General features: G+C 46.0%; 1 protein-coding gene across 1 annotated transcript in view; it reads left to right on the top strand.

The window, feature by feature from the left end:
* The window catches only part of MBOAT2 (membrane bound glycerophospholipid O-acyltransferase 2), a 216,005-nt gene that overhangs the window by 180,749 nt on the left and 16,153 nt on the right, over positions 1-19,103 (top strand). Inside the window, exons 9-10 of the mRNA XM_090032473.1 lie at positions 12,846-12,949; positions 13,333-13,397. Of these exons, the coding sequence (XP_089888599.1) occupies positions 12,846-12,949; positions 13,333-13,397 (169 nt within the window). The remainder of the gene's footprint in view (positions 1-12,845; positions 12,950-13,332; positions 13,398-19,103) is intronic.

A 19,103-nucleotide genomic window follows, 5' to 3' on the forward strand; every position in this document is an offset into this window, starting at 1 on the left:
CCCAGAAGTGGACGCAGTACTCCAGCTGCGGCCTGACCGGTGCCGCATAGAGGGGGAAGATCACCTCTTTGGACCTGCTCAAGAGGCAACTGTGGATGCATGACAAGGTACGGTTGGCCTTCCTGACTGCCTCCCCACACAGCCAGCCCATGTTCATCTTGGAGTCAGTTATGACTCCAAGATCCTTTTCTGCCTGTGTGCTGACAAGAGGGGAGTTCCCCAACCTGTAGGTATGGTGCCGGTTGTTCCTCTCCAGGTGCATCACCTTGCACTTGTCTGTGTTGAATCCCATCCTATTCACATCCGCCCACCCTCGTAACCTGTCTAGGTCTGATTGTAGCCTGATGCTTCCTTCTGGTGTGCCCACATCCCCCCACATCTTAGTGTCATCAGCAAATTTGAACAGGGTGCTTTTTACCCACTCATCCAAATCACTGATGAAGATGTTGAACAGTGCCGGCCCAAGGACCGAGCCCTGGGGAACCCCACTGCCCACGTCCTTCCCGGTTGAGAAGGACCCATCCTTTACCACCCTCTGGGTGCAGCCCTCCAGCCAGTTGGCAACCCAATTGACTGTGTGGGCATTGACACCACAGCCCCCCGGTTTCTTAATGAGAATGGGGTGATAGACGGTGTCGAATGCCTTCCGGAAGTCCAGGAAGACTATGTCCACTGCTACCCCTGCATCTAATGATCTGGTAATCTGATCGTAGAAGACCACCAGGTTGGTCTGACAGGACCTGCCACTGATGAACCTGTGTTGGTTGCCCCTAAGCATGCAGTCCCCTGCTGGCCCCTCATGGACGTGTGCCAGCATAATTTTCTCAAACAGCTTGCCTAGGATTGAGGCAAGACTAACTGACCTATAGTTTCCTGGGTCCTCCTTCCTCCCCTTTTTGAAGATGGGAACCATGTTGGCCCTCTTCCAGTCCTCTGGGACCACACCAGAGCACCACGAGTGCTTGTAAAGCTGTGCCAGGGGTCCTGCAATGACCTCGGCCAATTCCTTTAGGACTCTAGGGTAGGGATTGTCCAGGCCAGCTGATTTGAATACGTCCAACCCCTCCAGAAGCTCCCTAACTAGTTCCTCGCTAACCTTTGGCCCAGGTGTGCCTCCCCTGGGGCCCGAGGGGGGCCCAGCAGGGAGGTGGCTGTTCTGGTCCCTACTTAGGAAGACAGAGGCAAAGACATCGTTAAACATGTTAGCTTTGTCATCTGGTGTGACGACGAAATTTCCCAACGCGTCCTTCAAGGTCCCCACGTTACCCGGGACCTTCTTCTTGCCCCCTATGTATTTAAAAAAAGGACTTCTTGCCCTTAATCTGAGAAGCTAGTCCTAATTCCATCTCTGCCTTGGCCTTCCTAACTGCCCCCCTACATCCCTGAGTGACTGCAGAATAGTCATCCCTGCTGATGACCCCTTCTTTCCATTGGGTATATGCCTCCTTTTTAGCAAGGAGACATTCCCGGATACTTTTGGTGAGCTATGGAGGCTTGTGTGCTCTCCTGCTCCCTTTGACCCTTGTTGGGATTACCTTCCTTTGGGCTTGGAGGATCGCCTCCTTAAGGAGTGACCACTCTCCTTGGACGTCTGGCTCCCCTCCCCTCTAGGACCTCAGCGCATCCCCAACTATCCTCCTTAGCTTATTGAAGTTTGCCCTCCTAAAGTCTAGGGCTGCTGCCTTACTGCATGCCTTTGCCACCTTGTGCTGGGTGGTAAATTCCAGCAGGCGATGATCGCTGTCGCCCAGGTGGTCGAGCACCCGCAGCCCCCTCACCAGGTCATCACCCGTGGCCGGCACTAGGTCCAACAAGGCAACCCCCTGGTGGGGCTGTGCACCTCCTGGGTTAGATGGAGGTCCTGCACTCTGTCTAAGAACCTACATGAGAGTTCAGACCTGGCTGACTGCTCCTCCCAGCAGATATCTGGGAAGTTCAGGTCCCCCATGACTACCACATCTTTAGCCTTCACTACCTCTGTGAGCTGACCTAAGAATTCCTGGTCAAGCTCTTCTCCCTGGTTGGGAGGTTTGTAGTAGTCCTCCACTGTTAAGTCTCTTTCCCCTCGACTGCCTTGTACTCTAACCCAAAGCACTTCAGAGTGCCCCTCCCCTGACTCTTTGCTAATTGACGAGGATGTGTATTCCTCCTTAATATAGGATGCCATGCCCCCACCTCCCCTTTCTATCCTGTGCTTCCTGTACAACCTATAGCCCTTGACATTCACCACCCAGTCGTGCATTGAGTCCCACCACGTTTCCGTGATCCCCACTATGTCTGGGCTGGTGTCAGCCATCAGGAGGGCGAGTTCCTCCTGCTTGTTTCCCATGTTATGAGCGTTTGTGTAGAGGCATTTGAGGCCTCCTGTGGATGTGTGTACTGTCCCCCTAGTCCCAGCGTTGCCCTGGTCCCCATTGCTTACCTGTTTGCTCGTTTCGCGTGTTGGGCTGGGCTGTAGTTGTGGGTGTTGTTTGGTCTGGCAGTCTGATATTTCCTCCGCCCTCATCTTCCCCTTCCCCCGATGAGCCTAGTTTAAAGCCTACCAGAGGAGGTCCACCAACCACTGATGTCTTGACTCTGTCGTGCCACTGGATTCAGGCAGGCTTGGATGAGAGAGTGAGGGTGACTCTGTGCAACTTTCCCTCACTTCTTCCAGTCACTGTGGACTCAAGGTACAGGAGTAGAAGGATGCATCCATTGTCCACCTATACAAGCAGAAGGGCAATAGATAATCCTGCGACAACCATTGGGGCATCTCCTTGCTGTCAGTAGTTGGTAAAATCCTTGCTAGAACTCTGTTGAATCACGTTGTGCAAGACATTGAACAAGAGCTCTTGCCTGAGTATCAGTTGTAGTGTCTGATACTTTCTGGCTAGAAAGAATGAGTTGAATGAAAATCGGTGTAGTTTCAGGAAAGGATGCAGGACAATAGACATGGTGTTTGCAGCTTGTCAACTTCAGGAGATGCCAGGAACAGAGCTCCAAACTGTACATGAATTTCATTGACCTGACAAAAGCATTTGATACGGTCAGCTGGGAAGGTCTTTGGAAGATCATGGCAAAATTCAGTTGCCCAGAGAAATTAATTGTAATGGTTCAGGAGTTCTACGATGGCATACTCACTTGCTTTGTGGATGACAATGAATCATTTGAACCATTTCCAGTCACCAGTGGAGTCGAGCAGGGCTGTGTGTTGGCCCCACTCCTCTTCAGTATGATGTTTGCTGCCATGCTTACAGATAGATGCCTTTCACGACTGTGACACTGGGATTCACATCGTTACCAGACTTATGGCAAACTCTTCAATTTGAGGACACTGCAGGCACAAAGTTACAGGAACTGACTGTTTGTGATCTTCTGTTTGCTGATGACTTCCCTGAATGCGAAATCTGAGTTTGATATTCAACCGAGTATGGACCATTTCTCTTCAGCTTGGTTTCACAGTCAACATCCCCAAGAACTACTTCACAGTTAGGGCGGCTAGAAGCTGGAACCAACTTCCTAGGGAAGTGGTGCTGGCTCCTGCCCTGGGTATCTTTAAGAAGAGACTTGATGACTACCGGCTGGACTCATTTGAGTCCAGGCTTTTCTCCCGCCCAGGCGGGGGGTCAGACTTGAAGATCTCCAAGGTCCCTTCTGACCCTACTTCTATGATTCTATGAACACTAAGATGATAGAAGCCATGCACCAGCCTGCACCAGGAAAGCCTTACGTAGAGCCTGCCATCATAGTGAACCTTTCAGGCAGTGGAAATTCAGCTGCCTCAGCAGTACACTGTCACGCACAGTTACATAGATGATGAAACCAATGCCAGAATTGCTAAAGCAAGTGTGGCCTTCAGCAGACTACCTGCAAATCTGTGGGAGTGCAGAGGCACCAATCAGCAAAGAAAACTGATGGTCCACAAAGCCATTGTGTTGCCAAACCTGACGTATGTATGTGAAACTTGGATGGTGTACAGATGCTGTGCTATGAAGCTGAGCCACTTCCACATGGGCTTTCTGAGGAAACTGATGAAGATAAGATGGCAATACAAGGTCCCAGACACTGAGGTTCTTACATGGGCAGGCATTCCAAACATCCACACTCTGTTAATAAAATCACAGATGAGATGAGTAGGCCATGTCACCAGGATGTCAGATGAAGATCTTTTACAGTTAGCTAAAGAAGGGAAAGTGCTCTGAGAGAGGCCAGAAGAAATACTTCAAGGACTCCCTCAAGTCATCCTTGAAACATTTCAACAGTCCTGGAAGGATCTTGCTCGTGATCGTTTCACTTGGCAAAGCCTCATCCATACTGGAACTACCATCTATCAGTGGAGAAGAACTGCTGAGGCAGAGCAGAAGTGCAAACTGTGTAAATCTTGCAACAGCAGCATGTTTCCTGTTGAAGTAACCTAAAGCAGCATCTCTTGCTCAGTGTGCCATAGACGGTTCAAAGCACAAATTGGGTTGATCAGCCATTCATATATTCACAGAAACCAAACCAACCAGTGATATCATGGTCATCTTTGAATTCGAGGATAAACACCATGATACACTTCAATTAGTAAAGAAAGTCCTTAACCTTTTTAAATCTTTATTCAGGTCATGTTAAGAATGGCACACTCTGCAGCTAATTTAAAAAAAGTTTACTTGGTTAGATTAGCCCAACATCAATGGGAGACTATGTAACTACATTTTAACATTGTAGCATGTAGCAATATGGTTCTCACTAACTGTAGTATAAGTTATAGGAACTTCCAAACGGATAGTGAGCGTTTCACCTTGCTCGGCTTGTATTCAGTACATTAATGGCTTGCTCCCAAAAGAAAAATGCATGTAAACCCTGTTTTAAACAACAAAATTAGTCTGCTGTTTTCTTTCTCAGTTAGTTATTTTATTGCTGTTTGCTTGTTTAATAAGGAAACCTTTAATAAGGACCTTCCATAAATCAGTGCAGGGGAAAGCATTCAGAAATCATGTTCCTGTAGAATGATGCCAGCTCTCTTCTCTAGTTCTAGCTATCAGTCATATAAGTGAGGGAGAATCTAAAGAAAGCAATGTGATAAAGGAGGCTTATTAGAGCAGAAGGACTCAATTTTATTCCTGGTCAATGAATTAAGTGTTGTAAGCCTATCTGGGCACAGAATAACTAATACTGCTTTCAGAAAAAATGTCTGGTTTGCTGAATGGTAATACTTTTAGGTTTTTTGTTTTTTCTGGCTTTATTCCTTGCAAATGCTAAAGATTTTTAAGATCTGTTAAGAAAATTGCCAGGACAGTCCTGGATTCTGTAGGCTGGTTGGTCAAAAAGCCTCAGTGAAAAGTCCAGTGGGAGGCAGAGCAGCATGATGCATCAGGCAAGCAGGTGTTGCTGCTGTGTATAGTACAGTATATCTTAGTATTGGTACACTGTTTGCTGCTTTTAGTTTGAAAATTATATATGGAATTGGTAGAGACTTCACCTTCAACTGGGACATATAAAATATGGTGCAGGATGAAATTTGGCATGTATGGTCTCAAATATGGAACATCTAGTTTTCTTCGACCTTTTAAAATTATAATTAAAAAAATGTAATTAGTGGAAGAATCAATATGTGACTAATTTTGGGGTAATTTCATAAGTATTCCAGACTCTGCCTTTTGGGCCAGCAGAGGTCAGCACAACTTGGTTGAGTCATGTCAGACTTTGACTGGCAGCTAAAGAATTCAATGGAAATTACGGTTTCTTTTAGGTGGAAGAAACGAGCTGTGATAGTGGGACTAGATAAAGAGAACAGTTTCTAAATGTTGTCTCTGCGAGATGAAAATATTTAAGTCACACTAACATCATGGGTATGGATTAGTAAGCAAAAAAAAAAAAAAAGCTGTTGTGAAAGGAGGAGAATAAAAGGCGTAAGAATTGCATTTGCACCATATATTTCACATAGAACATGCTCTTGAATAAGATGTGCATCTTATTTTTTAAAGGAAGAATGAAAAAAGTGTATAATTGAGTAGCAGCAGCTAGAAAACAGAGTCTGCTTATTGTTGTGCTCCCTGTAAATCATGTGCAGAGTTACCATATTTACTTGAGTCCAAGATGAGGTTTTTCCCCCAGTCATTGGAGGGGGAGGGCAGAGTGGAAGAGCAGTGCAGGCAGGGGAGACTGTTGTTGCAGGAAAGCTGCTCCAGCTCCAGCCCCAACCTGGGGCTTGAGCTGCCACCACCACTGCTGACTGGACTGGAGCTGCTGTGTGCTCTCATGGCCTGGGCCAGAGGGAGTCAAAGCTGCCCTATTGGCTAGGGACAGACACTGCACAAACTGGTTCAAGTGATCAGTGTTGCTCCCCCGATCGGGTCGCAAAGGGATTCGCGCTTGTCAGGTATCTGGACTTAAAAAGGCAGGCAGGGAACTCACTCGTATGGTTTCAAACCAGTTTATTTTTACTTACACTCCACGTTGGAGGTGCAGGCTGCAGACTTCTTACAAGGATTCGCTTCGTTTTCCGTTCACTAGTTATCGAGAAGCAGAACTGCTCGTAGGATCCGATGCGCTAACTAGGGAAGGGGTACGCCGGGAGTTTTTGATGGCGGGAAGCACGGGGGTGGCCAGTCCCCATGGTGTGTGATAGTTGCACACTTGGTGGATTTCGCTAAGTCCTCCCTGAGTGGCGTTAACCACTGTTTTTTATACTCGTCGCAACCCTGAGGTGCGCTTTCACCTAATCAGCTTCAGGCATTCTATTCATGGCCTGGTTTGAACAGTGCGGCAGTCAAAAAGTGTGGGAGTTACTGGTGCTCTCAATTACTTGAAATCACGCGATGATTCCACACTGGCCGCACATGCCCGTTGGCCAGTAGGGCCGTAGGTGGCCATATGCCGACATATAAGGATACTATGTACAGGGCAGTATGTGGGTGCGGTGTGCAGATGTGATGGCACAACAATGGACTGGTTTCTTACAATCAGAAACTGGCTTAACCTGTAACAGAACAGACATTCAGTGGACATAAACCAGTTTGAAAATGGCTGAAATTTGGTTTGAGATAAACCTAGTTGAATGTATAATCAGACTTAACTGATTTGGGTCAAACCAGTTTATGCAATGTCTGTCCCAGACCTCTTCCTAGTTTAAAATAAATCGGACTCCCCCAGCGGGCTCTCTGCTTCACAGCAGAGCTGACCCCTCCCCTCTGCTCCCTGGTTGCACCTCTGTCACAGATTGCAAGCTGCTCCCTCTCCCTGCCCCACCCCCACTCACTGCTAAGCAGGAATTCCCCGCCTTCCCTTTGCCTTGCCGAGAGCTGTCTGTGTATTAGCTAGCAGACCACATGCTGGCTACAGTCCCTGTGGCAGACTAGGACAAAGGCAGAATCAACAGGTAGCTGGTAATGTCCCTATGACAGGGGGCCTTCCTTGGGCTAGATCTCAAGTTAGCATGCCCACCTACCTAGGGCAGTCTGCCCTGACTCACCTGCCACAACTTGAATATTCCTCTGATATGTTAAGCAGGAGGCTGCCCATTCACTACCCCAATGCCAAGGGGTGCACGGTTCCAAACCTTCCCTACACTGTGGCCCATGTCTCAGAGATGGCATCCAGATTGGTATTGCTCCTTGGTCTGAGGCTAGCGCAAACTCAATCCTTTTGTTGAACTCTTTCACATGCGCTCACTCACTGCCCCCTCTCTGCCTCTTGCACTTTGTCCCCCTTTTCACAGGGACCTACAGCTTACTGCCCATTACTGAGCCACATTCTACTGTCTTTGCTTCCCTTGAGCAACTTTTTTAGGCCTTTGGCACTCTGGCACTCCCACACAGCAACTTCGGATCCTGCGTGTTCACCTGCTCTGTGTTGTAACCTTGTGTCAATGCTGGGCTGCTTCTGCCCCTCACCGGGCCACTAGTTTAACACTTTCATACTTGGGGTTGGCCCATGTACTGCCCTTTAAGCTGCCCTCACAACCTTACTCTGCACCTCACTAGCACAGTCATTCAGGTGCCCAAGTTGCACCCTACTCTGCATGGGCTGTTACGCTACTTGCAACAAATGACCTCCGCTGGGGCCTCCGGGTTCTCGCATGCCTGCTGAGCTCAGGTGCCTCTTTTGTTAATGCTCCTGGCCCACACTGCTCCCACTACTCTCACCATTACACACCGGATAGTGGGGGCTGGGGTTAAGGCTCCCCTACCAGCCTTTCACTGGGGGTGGGTCCTAACTGGTCTGGTATTTCTTGGGAGCTGTCCCGCCAGACCCTGATTCCCCAGTAGGGTGCAGTTACAAATCATGCCCAGGACCAAGAGCCTCCTACAGTCCCCATAGCTCCTGCCCTTACCTCCAAGATGTTCCAGGAGCAGTAGCTAAGCTGGATGATGTTACTCCTTCAGCAGCTGGCATCAAACTTTTGCCCCAGCCTGTGTAAGCCGAGTCCTAAAATGGCCACCCTAATCAAGCACCTGATGGCTACCTCCCTCCAGCCCTTAAAGTGACAGGCACCGAAAGGTTCACTGCCACAGTTCCTCTGTTGTTTTCTTAATGGGGTGATAAAAAAGCATCCTGCTGGGGCCTGGCCATGCCCCTGTCCCCTCCCCCTGCCCCAGTTCAGTTCTGTAGAAGGGAAGGGAGGGCTGCTCTAGTTTTCCCCAACTTCTAGCCTGGGCCACTGCAGGCATGTGCCTTCATGTCTGGAATGTCTGTGTAGTTGCATACTGATTTAGCCTATTCAGGTTAGACTAACCTGCAAAGATTGAATCAATTCAGGCTCAGGCTTTTTGAATGTCTGTCTCTAGCCATAGTGTAAGCAAGGGGTTGTGGGGCAGGCACTAAGGGGAGATAGGTGTTGGTGGATGTAGTTACTGTGGGGGGGGGGGCAAGTGGTGTAGGTGATAGGCTGCTTACACCCATTCTCCCCCACCCCCACTGCTTTTCTTTCTGCATTGCTGGAGGCGACAGAGTGCCCCCCAATAATTACATTCTGTACATGGACAATTTTAACAAATTTGTTATTTTTCTATGTATAGAATCTAATTATTGGAGGGACATCTTAAATTCAGAGTCATCTTGGATTTGGGCAAATCCAGTACACTTTCCTTTAACCTCCCAGAAGTAGAAGCCACAGAAACTGTAGTTATTATATAATGTGCACCCCATTTTGCAGCATCTGGTGTTTGGAAAAAGGAGTGCATGTTGTATGTGAGAAAAATATGGTATTTCATTATTATATATAGTACTTTCCTTGGGATCATATCATATATATGATAGATAACCCCAGATGGAGTACTATGTCAAATTCTGGGCACTACACTTCAAAAAAGATGTGGAGGATCTTGAAAGGGTCCAGAGAAAGGCCACAAGGATGATTAAGGGCCTGAAGGATACCATATAAGGAAAGATGAAATTATCTAGTACTGTTCATCCTGGAGAGGAGGAGACTGAGGGGGGGACTTGGTGGCCATCTAAAAGTATGTAAGGGGTGAATATCAGTAGCTGGGAGAGAAACTTCACTAGGGTGCCCTAGGGGAGGACAAGGAGCAATGGTTATAAGCTGTTAGAGGATGATTTTGGGTTGGATGTAAGGAAAAATTTCTTTACGGTAAGGGTGACCAGAACCTGGAACAGGCTTCGTTAAGGAGGAGATGCAGTCCCTATCCTCAGAAGTGTTCAAGGGGCGACTGGAGAGACACCCTGCTGGGATCATTTGATCTCAGCAGTATTCCTGCCCAGAGCAGGGGGATTGGACCTGATGGTCTTTCTAGGTCCCTTCCAGCCCTTAATTTCTATGATTCTGTGATAAGTAACATATATGTTCTGTCATGTCCATTTGTATTGCCCCAAAATGATGTAAACAGAAGAAACCACCAAGGAAGGGGCTCAATATCGAGTGCTTGAAAGACTGTTAAAAGCAATCATCTTCTGCAGTACCTCATTGATGAACTCTCCAACCTCCCTGATGATCTTGCCATTGACCACTGGGAGAGTGTCAAGAAAAGCATCCATAAGGTGTGCAAAGAACTGTAGTTGTTTTACCCAAGTTTGCATACATGTACAAGCATTTTGAGATGATAGCGCTTAACTATATATACTTGAAAGCACAGCTTAGTAGAAGCAATATTTGGAAAGTTATGGATGAGGAACTGCTTTCATTCAGGGAAGTTAATTGGTATAGTTTTAACTTTAGCTCTGAGCTAAAATATTTTGGATCACATGAGAGCAGAGAACTAATTTAATCATGCTGGGGGTGGGGGAGGGAACCCAAAAGATTTTTGTTCAGCTATGAAGTGTTTGTGCTCTACTTTGTACATGTTTAGAGTTAAAATAGGTAATTCTCAGAGCTCTGAATGCAAAAGATTAAATTCCTAATATTAGGACTAGTGCTTTTGGAAGGAATTTTTGTATATGTTGAAAGTTCTATGTTATTCAACATGAGATTTTTTTCCCCTCCAACCTCCACTACCTTTTCAACACACCAATGCTTGATGCTTTAAATATGGGTCTCAGGGATGGTTCCAGAAAGGAGGGAGCTAGACCAAGGGTGGGCAGAATACAACCCATAGGCCAGATATGGCTTGCCAGGCCATTCTATCCAGCCCACGGGGTTTTTGAATAATTTAGAAAATTAATCTTTATCTGCTGCAGCTGTCTGTCAAAGGTGACAGCAGCCAGGGGCAATAGGACCCAGGAGAAGTCCCAGCAGGTTCCTGCAATAATAGGGCCCACTTGGCCTGGCCCCACCCCCCAGCCAGAAGCCCCTAGCTAGCAGGGACTCTGGCCCTGGGACCATGGAGCTGTTCGCACCTCCTTGCCCCAGCTTGTTTTCTGCCGCCGCCACTGCTCAGCCTGGACGGGCAGGTGCGGGGCGCGCAGGGTTGGGACTACTTGCAGTCATCCTTGTGTTGCGGGGCTGGGGCAGGTGGGGCTCAGAGCGAGTAGGTGCATGGTAGCCAGACATGAGCCATGGCTTTTGCCGCTGGTAGTTGCATGTGGGCGGCAGGGCAGCCCCAACAGGGAGGCAGGTGGATCTGTGTGCCCTGACTCACTCCCGCCCCGTGGCTGAGCCCAGTAAGATGCTGCCTGTGCACTGGGGCCCACGCCAGGCCAGACAGGAACCTCCACCCCCTCCTGTGACTGGGAGCAGGGGGGTTTAGGTAGGGAAATGCCCAGGGCGGAGGATGGGGAAGCTGCTCTGCTGCTTGCTCCTAGGAAAGGCAGCAGAGCCCCTTCTTTCTGGGCAGTCCCAGCTGGGTCCCACTGGGCCACTGCCTGCATAGCCCACTCCCCTGCAGTGTCCCCCAGTGCCCCAACTCCACTGAATTGTCACAATTCCCCCCCCCCCCCCCAAAAAAAAAAAAAAAATTAAACATGTAAATTAAATTTAAATCCTGTGAATTATACAGTTTGAATGTCCACAGTATAAAAAGGTTGGGATCCCCTGGCATAGACCCCTGCCAGCCCACACCCCACGCTCCTACCACCCCACTCTGGGCCCCACAGGCCCTGCACGCCTGCTCACTTCTGCTCCCCTCCCCACCTCCTGCCTCCAGTTTCCCAACTTTCCTTCCCACCCACCGACTGCTCTGCACCCCATAGCTCCCATAACCACAATACCACTCCCACACAACCCCCCCACCCCATACCACCTGTTACCATGCACAGTTCACACAATATACAAGTAAGACTGCATTTTATGCTTTTATGCAATCACTTCTACATATATAGCACAAACACATACAAATCAGATCAAATATATTTTTAAAAATTAAATTAAAAGATATTATTATGGGTATTTGAGTTTTAGTATATAATTCGTATGTTTTTCCCCTAAGAGGGCAAACCCTCTTCCCCAAAAGAGTATGTCCAGGGGCAAGAGGAGGGACTTCTTGTGGCAATGTCAGAGGTTAGGGGGGTGGGACTTCCAGTCCCAAGATAGCGACCAGGGGGTGGAGCTACCCATGTGGCCCTCAACAGCTTGCCAGAACTCAGTAAGCGGCCCTCTGCCTGAAATAATTGCCTCTCCCTGAACTAAACTGTTGTCAGTGGTGACAGATGATAGAACAAGGATTCATGGTCTCAAGTTGCAGCAAGTGAAGTTTAAGTTGGACGTTAGGAAGTATTTTCTCACTAGGAGAGTAGTATGCACTGGAACATGGTACCCAGAGAGGTGGTGGAATCTCTGTCCTTGGAGGTTTTTAAGATCTGGCTGGAGAAAGCCTTGGCTGGTGTGATATAGTTGGGGATGGCCCTGTGTTGAGCAGGGGGTTGGACTAGATGATTTCCTGAGGTCCCTTCCAATCCTAATTTTCTATGATTCTATTGGTTCAGCTGAAGCATTATACAAAGAAGCAACTTTTTAATTACAAACATTCAGTCTTTAGGGCACTGGTACCTAAAGGGAATGCCTCTCCATATTGAAATGCTTTCTCAAACCACTACAACAGTGGGTCTTTCAGTGCTTTGAAGCCTTAAATGTAGTTGCATCTGCAAGAGAACTGGTCGTATCCTGTGTTTTAGGGAACAGTAATTAAAAACATACATTGCATCAAGCATCAGGAGTAGGTTGCTCTTTCAGCTTGATTTGAGTTGGCATATTGAAAGGCAAATGTACCCTTCCTAGGAATAATTGGGCTGAGAGAAGATGACTCCGCTGTGAAACAGCTGTTATGTGGTCTCATTTTGTTATTTTTCTCTCTATTAAAAAAAAAATCTTTTGAGTAACTTGGTTAATGCCTTAATTCTTCTGTCTTTTAAATGCCTAGACTAGTGATTTCAGGTATTATTTAACTATACAGTCTAAGAGTATATTAAAATGAAGTGGATTGAAATGTTTGTTGTTATGGGTAATATTTAGAATGACTTGGTTATTATTTTTGTTTGTTTTCTTGCAGCTGATGCAATTAATAATGCAGCAGGGTTTGGTTTTCGAGGCTATGACAAAAACGGAGCAGCATGTTGGGATTTGATATCAAATCTGAGAATCCAGCAGATCGAGGTTTGTTCATAGTTCTGTCTAAATTTACGCTTATGTAAACACTTTGTATTGCATTAAGTTGTTGTGAACTTCTCTGTTCTCAGAATAGCAGTGTGTTACAAACCAGAGGTGATGACAGTTTTTTGGGAAATGGGTGATTAAATCACCTCCCTTTGGCATATGCTCTCTCTGCCCATTTAACTTGTAGAATTTTTGGTAATTATGAAGTTTCTAAAAGTAGAGTTATAGATGAAGGAATAAGAGATGGTTCATAATGGAGTGGTTGAGCAAATTCTAGAGTCTTTATCCAGTTCATTCCTGAAGAATCTTTTATTGTTCATAATTCTGAAATACTGCATGAATTTATACTTTGGAAAAATAATTAATATGTTTGGGTTTTACAGTTTGCAACAAGTTTCAAGATGTTTCTTGATAACTGGAATATTCAAACAGCTCTTTGGCTTAAAAGGTACTGTATTTCTTATAGGAAAGCTTTTCTGCTTAAAAAAAAAATCCTTCAAAATAAGAAATGTATTCAATGCTTGGTTAGAAATCCAAAAATAACAATGTTGGTGCTAAGTGGGCTGAGTTCTAGCTTGCAGGTGTGTTGGGGAACACTTTTTGGGGGGCTCAGTGTGAGCATTCTTTGCTACAAATAATTGTAAATAATTTTGTAACGAGGCCATCTGAAAGTCCTCTTCACCCGAAGGGAGATGGCAACCTTGGGCTGGCAGCAGACCATGGAGACTGCTCCCTGGTTGGTTCCTCAAGTTAATACTACAGTTTTGTAACAGCTTTTTATTGTAAATGTAGCTGACTGTGCCAGAGGAGAAAGAAGTGAGGGTCTGAGAGAACTGGGAAGAGAGAGGGCTGTTCCAGAGCTGTCCCTAGGAGGACAAAGTAGAGTGAGAAAGAAGTAGTCCCAGAGAGGACAGCGGATTCCTAGTGAGGACAGGGAGAACTGTGATGGAAGATAAAGGGTGCTTGATTTGAAGCAAGTCTATTGTGCTGTTTGGGATGTTGGCACTATGATCCTCCTCCCGCTTTGAAAAGGAGAACTCATGCTTCCCAGAAGCTGACCAGAGAAGAAACTGAGAAGAGGTTGCTACAGCTTTTGGGGGAAGCCAGGATCTTGAGCCAGAGGTTTGTCCCTTGAAGTCCATGCCAGGGCTGGCTTCAGGGACCCTATAGGAGAGGGAGACCACACAAGGCTGCTTCTTGGGGAGTCCTGATGCAGAGCTTCCCCTCAAGTGACATGATCTGTGACACTTAAAACAATTATCAGTTTCAATTAGAGTGTTGCTTTTCTTGGATAGTGCTTTGTTAAATCATGGAGCTGAGTTAACAATGACCTTACTGCATGGAGTAAAAAAAAACAACAACCCATAACCGTATAAGCTGTTGATCTTGAAAATAAAACATGCAAACGGGGGGACCTAGAAGTATTCATTTGTGGAGGAATCTTTTTTTATTTTCAAGTTTCCAAGTAGGAGATGTTGTACCCTATGACAGGTATAATCTGCCTCTGACTGCTGGCCTGCACAAGGTCTGTATTGCCACAGAAACTTCCCGTCTTGCCTCCTGTTGACTGCATTGCAAGGAGAAGATGTACTGAGTGTTCAGTATTTTCTGTACTCACTTTTTGTGGATAATGCAGATATGAGAGAGCGCCGAAAGAATTAGTGTCTCTGGCTGTTCCTATCCCAGTGTTTGCATGGTGGATAATAGAGCCAAATGGAATGTCCCACCTCTAGAGGTAGCTAGAAGGTAACCTAGTCCATTCCCTTCCTCTGAGGCAGGATCAAGTGTATCTATCCATTTCTGACGTGTTTGCCTAACCCAGAACTATTCAACTTCAGCGTGGCTGGGGCCCCCCACCATTCACTGCCCTCTTCCTGTGTGGGGGCCTCGGGCCCTGTCGCCATACTTTCCTACCCCACCCCATTCCACCCCCACAAAGGCAAAAAGCAGAAGTCTGGGGAGGAATCAGTAACTTTGAGACCTTGGTTGCTGCTGAAATAGTGGGGAAGTGGTATATGGGCAAGAGCCTATGGACCACAAACTAACCCCTTATTACCTGCTTGAGGCTCACCAGGTTCAATTTGGATAGCTCTGATCTAACTTCTTTATTTTTAAAATCCTCCCCACAATGGAAATTCTACGTTTTCCAAGTTAACCCATTCCAGTGCTTAACTGTCCTTACAGTGTGTTGGTTAGTTTTTCTTAATATATTAACTCTAATCTCTAGTTTCTAGGGTCGGAAAGGACCTGAGCAGATCATCTAGTCTGAACCCCCACCAAGGCAGGAAAGAATACTGGGGTCAAACGACCCCAGCAAGATGTTCATCTAACCTCCTCTTAAACACCCCCAGGGTAGGAGCCTGCACCACTTCTCTTGGAAGTTGGTTCCAGACCCTAGCCGCCCTGACTGTGAAGTAACGCCTCCTGATATCTAGCATAAACCTGCCCTCTGCCAGCTTGTGACCGTTGTTTCTTGTCACTCCTGGCAGTGCACGGGGGAACAGGGACTCCCCCAGTGCCTGCTGATCTCCCTCTGACTAGTTTTATAACAGGCCACTAGATCCCCCCTCAGCCTTCTCTTGTGGAGGCTGAACAGGTGCAGGTCCCATAGCCTCTCCTCATAGGGCCTGCCCTGCTTGCCCCCGATCATGCGAGTGGCCTCCTCTGGACCCTCTCAATGCTGTCCACATCCCTCTTGAAGTGCGACGCCCAGAACTGAATGCAGTACTCCAGCTGTGGCCTGACCAGTGCCTCATAGAGGGGGAGGATCACCTCTTTGGACCTGCTCGAGAGGCATCTGTGGATGCATGACAAGGTATGGTTGGCCTTCCTGACTGCCTCCCCACACTGCCAGCCCATGTTCATCTTGGAGTCAGTTATGACTCCAAGATCCTTTTCTGCCTGTGTGCTGACAAGAGGGGAGTTCCCCAACCTGTAGGTATGGTGCCGGTTGTTCCTCTCCAGGTGCATCACCTTGCACTTGTCTGTGTTGAAACCCATCTTATTCTCATCCGCCCACCCTTGTAACCTGTCTAGGTCTGATTGTAGCCTGTTTCATCCTTCCGGTGTGCCCACATCCCCCCACATCTTAGTGTCATCAGCAAATTTGAACAGGGTGCTTTTTACCCACTCATCCAAATCGCTGATGAAGATGTTGAACAGTGCAGGCCTGAGGACCGAGCCCTGGGGAACCCCACTGCCCACGTCCTTCCAGGTTGAGAAGGACCCATCCACTACCACCCTCTGGGTGCAGGCCCTCCAGCCAGTTGGCAACCCAATTGACTGTGTGGGTGTCGACACCACAGTTCCCCTAGTTTCTTAATGAGAACGGGGTGAGAGATGGTGTCGAATGCCTTCCGGAAGTCCAGGAAGACTATATCCACTGCTACCCCTGCATCTAATGATCTGGTGATCTGATCGTAAAAGGCCACCAGGTTGGTCTGACAGGACCTGCCACTGATGAACCTGTGTTGGTTGCCCCTAAGCATGCAGTCCCCTGCTGGCCCCTCCTGGATGTGTGCCAGCATAATTTTCTCGAACAGCTTGCCTAGGATCGAGGTAAGACTAACCGGCCTATAGTTTCCTGGGTCCTCCTTCCTGCCTCTTTTGAAGATGGGAACCACGTTGGCCCTCTTCCAGTCCTCCAGTACTTCATCAGCCTTTTACAAATTAGCAGATTACCTTTTGGACTACCTTGGATGGATATAGAAAACTGTGGACCTATCTAGAGAAAGTGTCTGGGGGAGAAGGATATGACGGTATTAAAATTATATAAAAGATGGTTATAAAGAGAACTAGGGGTGTAAATATCATTCACTTATTCACTTAGGCTCCTCTAATTATATCAGTTAAGCAGTTAACCGATAACACAGCAGCTCCAGGGGCCCTTTGGGGGTGGAGGGGGAGGAAGAGGCAATGGCAAGCCCAGCCAGACAACACTGCTGTTTTCCTCTTGGGCTGTGGGTACTTGTCTCCCTGCCCCTCCCCACTTGCTCCTTCCTTCTAACTGCCCTCTGGTTCCTGCTGGAGCACTGTGCAGCTTCCCTTCTCCCCACCCTGCCTTCACTGGCAGGCCCCAAGCTAAACAGTAACCAGTAAGCTAACCAGTTATTACAGGGCTTACCAGTTCAATGATTAACCATTTAACCTTTCACATCCCTAAAGAGAACCTTATGTTCTCCTCTTCAGGCTTTTCTTTTTGTAGAGAAAACAAACCCAGTTCTTTACTTTCATAGGTCTGGCTTTTCTTTTTTTATTTTTATTGCTCTGTTCTTACATTCTTCCAGCTAGGCTACATGTTAACATGTGGTGCTCTAAACTGAGCATACTTGCTGAGGCATCATCAGTGTCAAGTAGAGTAGAATAATTATCTTCTGTTACTGTATTTCATGGAGAAAGTTGCTTTTATTTTTTCTCCAACAGCATCATAATGTTAATTCGTATTAAATTTATGGGTCACTTCTAATCCTCAGATTCTCTTCTGCAGTACTGCTCCCCAAACAATCATTCCCCATTTTGGTCCAGTGCATTTCATTTGCCCCCCTCCCCTCTCTCAAGTGGGTGCCTTTTATTTATTTATTTTTTTAACCTCATCTTAATAATTCTGGACCATTTCTTCAGCTTCACAAGAATCATTTTGCATTCTAACTCTGTTCTCTAAAGTGTTTGCAACTTTTGCCACCTTGGTGCTATCTGCTGATTTTATAAGGGCATTCTTGATTCCATCATCCAAGTTTTGAATGAGACTGTTGAACAGAACCAGACCCAAAACAGGCCCCTGCAAGACAGGTTGATAGGTCTTCCTCATTTAAGACTGAACCATTTATAATCACTGTTTTGAGGACTGCTTTTCTGTTAGCTGTGCTCTTACTCGCTGTGATTTTAAACTAGACCATATTACCTTAGTTTGCTTATAGGAATGTCATGTGAAACATTGTCAAAACCCATACTCTTTTTTCAATATCCCAGTTACCTTATCAACAAAGAAAATTATAGATTGGTTGGCAGAACACATCCTGCTGTCTTTTTTTTATGTGTTAGGTCCTTACAAATTGCTTAATATGATGTAGTATCTTTCCAGTTATTGAAGTTGGGCTGACTGGTCTGTAATGTACAGGTTGATTTTTCTTTTTACTTTTTAGAACAATAGATACTATACTTGCTCTTCTGCAATCTTCTGTGATAACTGCTAATGATGCAGAGATTGCACTGCTTTGTTCCTTAACTACTCCAGGGTAAATTTAATCAGGCTCTGCTGATTTGAGTACTCTTAGTTAAATATTCTTTACTCTGCTTTTTCTTGTTGTTGTTTTAATTGTAGGCCCAATTAACTTGGCTGAAGCAGGAAGTCATTGAACTTTTCAGCCTTCCATGTGTCATCCTTCATTTTTTTTACCTTTCCTGTTAAATAATAGACATGTACTTTTTAATTTTTTCCCTTTCTTTCCTTCTAATGTAATTTTCTAGAAACTTTTCTGCTAAATCTTGCTAAACAGAACACTTCATGGCTTAGTTTTTCTGATTTGACCTTATGTTTGTACTTCTGCTGAGCAGTACATCCCTCTTTCCTGTTTAATTTTATATGCTATAGAAGAACTGCTCTACCCATATCATTCTTTTACTATGTTTCATATCATTCCTCCAAATCAGGATAACTTACTATTTTATTTTTTAATAGTATTTTTATCTTTTAATAGTATTTTGTTTAGAGACTGCTAGCTTTCTTGTTAATGAGATTGACAGCTTTCTTGAACTTTTTTTTCCCTCCTAGAATTCTTTCCAGTGGGACCATGACTACTAATTTCTCGAGTTCAGATTCTACATTTTTAAGTTAATTGCTGCTGTTCTCGTGCTTGTTTTTTTCCTTCCTTAGAACCATCAATTCTGTTGTTTAATGATCACTTTCAACCAGTTGCCTTCCACCTTCTTCTCATTCAGTTAGAAATGAATCCAAATCATTCCTCCCACAGTTTTAACTTTAGTTTCTGAAATAGAAAATATCTCCAATTCATTCTCAGAACTACTTGGATAGTTTGAGAATTGTATTTATTATGATTATTTTCAGTAGACATCTGGATAGTTAAAGCCTGTCTTTATTGCTCACATCCAGTCCTTTGGATACTTCTGTATATTGCCACTATAAACAGTATGCTTG

Source organism: Crocodylus siamensis, chromosome 1, assembly GCF_052110815.1.
Source record: "Crocodylus siamensis isolate JL-2025a chromosome 1, ASM5211081v1, whole genome shotgun sequence".
NCBI lineage: Eukaryota > Metazoa > Chordata > Crocodylia > Crocodylidae > Crocodylus > Crocodylus siamensis.